The sequence below is a fragment of the Corticium candelabrum genome, chromosome 9 (assembly GCF_963422355.1).
Source record: "Corticium candelabrum chromosome 9, ooCorCand1.1, whole genome shotgun sequence".
Classification (NCBI taxonomy): Eukaryota; Metazoa; Porifera; class Homoscleromorpha; order Homosclerophorida; family Plakinidae; genus Corticium; species Corticium candelabrum.
In genome coordinates, this window is record NC_085093.1 from 8,369,318 (window position 1) to 8,374,069 (window position 4,752).

A 4,752-nucleotide genomic window follows, 5' to 3' on the forward strand; every position below is an offset into this window, starting at 1 on the left:
GCAGATGCAGGGCTAATCCGTTGCTAGTCAGAGCCTTAGATGCTCTGGACAGCTCACCACATATAATGAGTCTTAGGGCAGCCGCTCTTCTGGCTTCTTCATTGCTATAAGGTACTTTTCTTGTTCTTGTCTCACTCAGGTGGACTAATTCTTCCCATCGCTAATTAAGAAATTTTGGTAAACAGACTTTGCATCTCTCATGCCCTGTTTACCTCCTCTTGTGAAGGAAGTGAGAATTATACGAGGAATAAGAAAAAGAAATTTCCATGCTGACTCGTCTCCAGGGTCTTCGTGAATTTCTCTAGAGCCACAGCATGAGCAATCTTGAAAGTATGCCTTGACAGATGGCTTGATTGTTTAGACCACTCTCAGGGGGGGGTGGCTTTGAGTATCGCTGCCTCCAACAATTCCTGGATGAATTTCCAAGCATCAGATTCCTGATCAGTACTATTCGTTGCAAAATTGGAGTGTTCTAGCTGGATAGTCGGATTTTCCACTCGGTTTCTTTTAAACAGATTGAGGCGCGACATTGTCTCTTGAAAGTGAGGAGGTGGCACGCGTAGGCATCTGCTGCATTGACTGGCTTGAGATTGATTTCTCCTGCTTTCTACACTGAGAAGAATGTTGCCCCAGCTTTAGAAACCATTTTGTTTACAATCAGGACATTGCTGAAGTTTGAAGCACTCGATGAAATCTCCAGGTAAAGAGTTTGTGTCATGAACTTGACGAATGTGGCCAAGAACTTGCTGCAATGTTCCAGACGCTTTACAAGATTGGTAGGGACACTTTATAGAGAGAGTCATTCACGTAAGAACACAAAATTATGCAACAAACGGCACCGTAAAAACAATATCCTGGGTCTGTCTATCTGTCTGTGTCTGTCTGTCTGTCTATCTGTCACATATATTTTCAAACATTCATCTATCATACAAAGAGTGCTAGGCAATGACATAATGTTTTAGGTGCTACAGTACACAGGAAAAAGCACTAAAAACAGTAACAACTTAACTTAAAAGATAACCCAGGTCAGCCTAGTGGCTAAAGAACTGGGTTGAGTACTTAGCGCTACTTGTGTCACTTGACAAGCTTGCCATCTTCCTCAGTATGACTTTGGCATTGCATTTTTGCAGCTGAAGGGAGAATCTTTTTCGCCAAAAGTCAAGGAACTCTGCAGCGTTTGGTCTACCAATTTCGTCACATGATTTCTTTGCTAGTTTCTGCAGGAAGTTTCTTCCCATGACACCCCAGCGTCCAAAATGCTCCATAACCAGAGGAATGAGACTGACAGCAGTTCCACCTGGTAGACATTCCTTCTCGTATTTTGACTTTTTTCTCTCCTCTCTTCTCTCAGCAGCGGCGCCATCTGTTTCCGAAGATCTAGGGAAGATGTCCGAGCTCCATGGGTGTGCTAGAGCTATGTCCAGATCCACATTGCACCCAGAGTCTGAGTCGAAGGCTACAATGTCTGGCCGGTCATTGGAATTGGCATACCGATGCCTCGGTTCCCTTCGATGATGGATGTGCAGCTCCCGCAGGCAATCAGACCAGACTGATGCAAGCGATTCGTGCGACCAAACTGGCCCTCCACCGGTTTTGCATGTTAGCAGATGGTACCCACTGCTGTCCAGGGAGGCACCACAGTTGCATGTTGTCATCCAGTCAGAAAGTGGAATGGGCAAGCCCAACCTCAGCAAGGACGCTAAACGATACTCGTAAGAATTTAGTGCGAGCACTTCTGAAGTCGGGATTGCGTTCAGCCATGCACCAGCTCCTTTTCCTTTTGTAGATCGATGTCGTGCTGCATCTCGGGCTGTGGGTGCATCTGTGAACAAGATTTCTGCCTCACAGCGAGCAAATGACATGGATAGCTGATGCTGAACTTTGCCTGCAGATGTCAGATATTCGGAAATATGCTTTCCATCAGGGACAGATTGGGTCAGGGCGTTACTAAGAGCCCCAGTAGTTGAATTAACTAGGCTGTCAACAGCTGGAAAGAGACTTGGAAAACGAAGAGGCAGTTCCACAATGGCGTGAGCCCAGGATGCAACAAAGGCAGGCTGCGACACAAAAGCCAACGAAGTCATGCCAAAGCCACCAAGTCTAATTGGCAAAACAGCTTGGCGCCAAGGCATGTCCTCAATCTCGTTGAACCCAAGTAGATGGCAAAATGTCTTTCTTGTCTGAGAGTCGTGAATTGAAGCTGCTTGTGTGAGCAACTCAGGACGAACTAAGCGTGCCAAGTGATTCAGGCAAGGGACGTGAGAGCCTCTCAACAAGAGCATGGCACTCTGTATGTCTCCCAATTGAACAAGTTCGTTACACAGTAAGAATTTTGACTTTGCGATGTTCGAGCAAGAGGAGGCAACAAATGAAGGTGTGCCTACGGGTGCTCCAAGAAAGATGGCTCCATCATCAGTGACTGGTATGCAGTCAAAGCCTTCAACAGGATCACGTGTAGAAGGGCAGTAGATCTCACACTTTGAATCTGCAATGATCATGTTGATGGCAAAAAAAGACTTTTTCAGATCTTGAAAGGCAGACTGAATATCCGTAGGGTGACCCAGTACAAAGACGTCGTCCAAGTATGCCAAGATACGAACCTTCGGATGCATCTCCTGAAGATCTTTTAGAACAGAATGAATGGCAGTGGCAAATAGAACTGGCCCCAGCGGGTCGCCTTGATGGACCCCTTCTGCAGATTCGATTGTAACTGGAGTGATACCTTGCATGAATACCAATGGGCTGATCCTCCCATACATCTGAGCTACATGATTCAAGATGTCTGGAAATGACCCGACCACTTGCTCCAACATCTGTTGTCTGCTGATGGAATTGAATGCATTTCTGACATCAGATTTTAATACAACCCAGTCGGGATTGTGCTGGAGGAGTAGCTCAATGTGATGGACAATCAGCTCAGTGCCACACTCGGTTGCCACACCATGCTGGATGGGGCAGAAGAAGCTTGAGAACAGTTCCTTTTTTTGTTGACATATAGCTCGAGCTGTCAGCCTGCGTATAACTTCACCAACTGCAATAGGTCGTATGTCGCCATTGGACTTGGGCAGAGCAATTAGCCGAGATGAAGAAAAGAGGGTTACTGCAGCAGCAGGCAATATGCCTCTAGCAATAGCCGAACAAGCGGAAAAAAGACAATCTGCTGTGAGCTCGTTTTCAAGTAGAACTTTCAAATGCTCGAAGCGCCAGCCTGAGAGACCTGCACCAGAACCCCGTGGAGCTCGTCTAATGGCATCAAACAGCGCTGAGCTTGACAGTTTGATTGAATCTTGAGACAAAGAAGGAAGATGCAACCCCGTGGCTCTGGAAGGGTGCTTGGAAGCCAGCTTTGCTGTGGTATCTTCTGAGGCAGGAGCTAGGCCTTTGCTGGTTAACAACCTGGAAGCTCTTGAAAGCTCTCCACATCTCACCAACCTCAGGGTAGCGGCTCTCCGTGCTTCATCACTACAACGAGGCGTCTTCTTTGAAGTTGATCCATTTAGCTGAAGTAGATCCGACCAATTCCAACTGAGAAATTTCTGATACCTCACTTTGACGTCACGAAAGCCATGACGTCCTCCCCTGACCATAGGCGTGAGAATCATGCGTGGAATGAGGAAGAGCAGCTTCCATGCTAGCTCGTCACCGGGATTGTCATGGATCTTTCGAAGGGCCACAGCACAACAGTCGTGAAAGAGTGCTCGTGCAGCAGGCTTGATAGTTTGTACAACCCGTGGGGGAATGGCCTTGAGAATGGCATCCGAGGGCAGATCCCGGATAATGTTCCAGGCTGCAGTCTCTAGGTCAGCATGGGCATCCTGTAGGGACACGCGCTGAGGTGGATTATGACAAGCGGAATCTCCAGAGAATGAATCCGGCACTGTAAGAGACGGCGGCAACTCAGAAAGGGTCTTCCGGACGTTCCTTCCAGGAGGTGACGATGCGCCGAGTGTAGTATGGCCCTGACTTGACCGTTGACCATCAGAAACGGATTTCCGAGAACGGCATTGAGAAGTGTGTTGATTCAACTTCAAGTACCATCTTTTGCAGAATGAGCACTGAAGAAGATTCAGGCGAGCGATGAAATCCCCTGGGAGGAGATTCGGGTCGTGAGCGTCGCGGATATGACACAGAACTCTCTTCAGTGTGTCCGAAACATGACAAGACTCGTATGGACATTTCTCGGCAGAAGACATTGCCAGAGAACGGACAAGCAAGGCGAAAACAACAAGGCTTCAAGTCTTGGATGCTACACGCCCGTCATCTGTCTATCTGTCTGTCTGTCTGTCTGTCTATCTGTCTGTCTGTCTGTCTGTCTGTTACCGGATATGGTGGTGTCAGTTTGAATTTTTGTCTCTTGTATTTTTTCATTTTCTGAGATGTTTTGTTGTTATGGCTACTGTGGTTGTCCTGCTTTGAAATGCAAGTACGAAGGTCCTTTCCGGTGAGTTTTGGCTCATTTCTGTTCATCGCATGACTTGAGCGAATGTTCCACTCATTTTGTGAGAGAAAATAATCTGGTTCAGTGCCCTACATGTCATCAATAGTTTACTCGTCTCAATCAACATGTATCTAAATGCAGCACGTCTCTCATTTCGTCATCGTCATCTTCAATGGTGAAAAGAGTCACTCCCACGGAAAAAGATAGCGATGTTGATGTAGGCGGTCGTTTTTGGGCTTCTCAGTCTTCTGTTTGTTCTGCTCAAACTCCTGAGATCAATGAGAAAGAGTCAAATGCTCAGCGAGAAGCCTGGA

At 47.1% G+C, this 4,752-nt stretch overlaps 1 protein-coding gene across 1 annotated transcript; it reads right to left on the minus strand.

The window, feature by feature from the left end:
* Window positions 1-900: 900 nt before the first annotated feature.
* LOC134184412 (uncharacterized) lies at window positions 901-2,772 on the minus strand. The gene has a single exon (XM_062652091.1). The coding sequence runs from the start codon at window positions 2,757-2,759 to the stop codon at window positions 1,032-1,034; it is 1,728 nt and encodes a 575-aa protein (XP_062508075.1). The 5' UTR covers window positions 2,760-2,772; the 3' UTR covers window positions 901-1,031.
* Window positions 2,773-4,752: the final 1,980 nt, after the last annotated feature.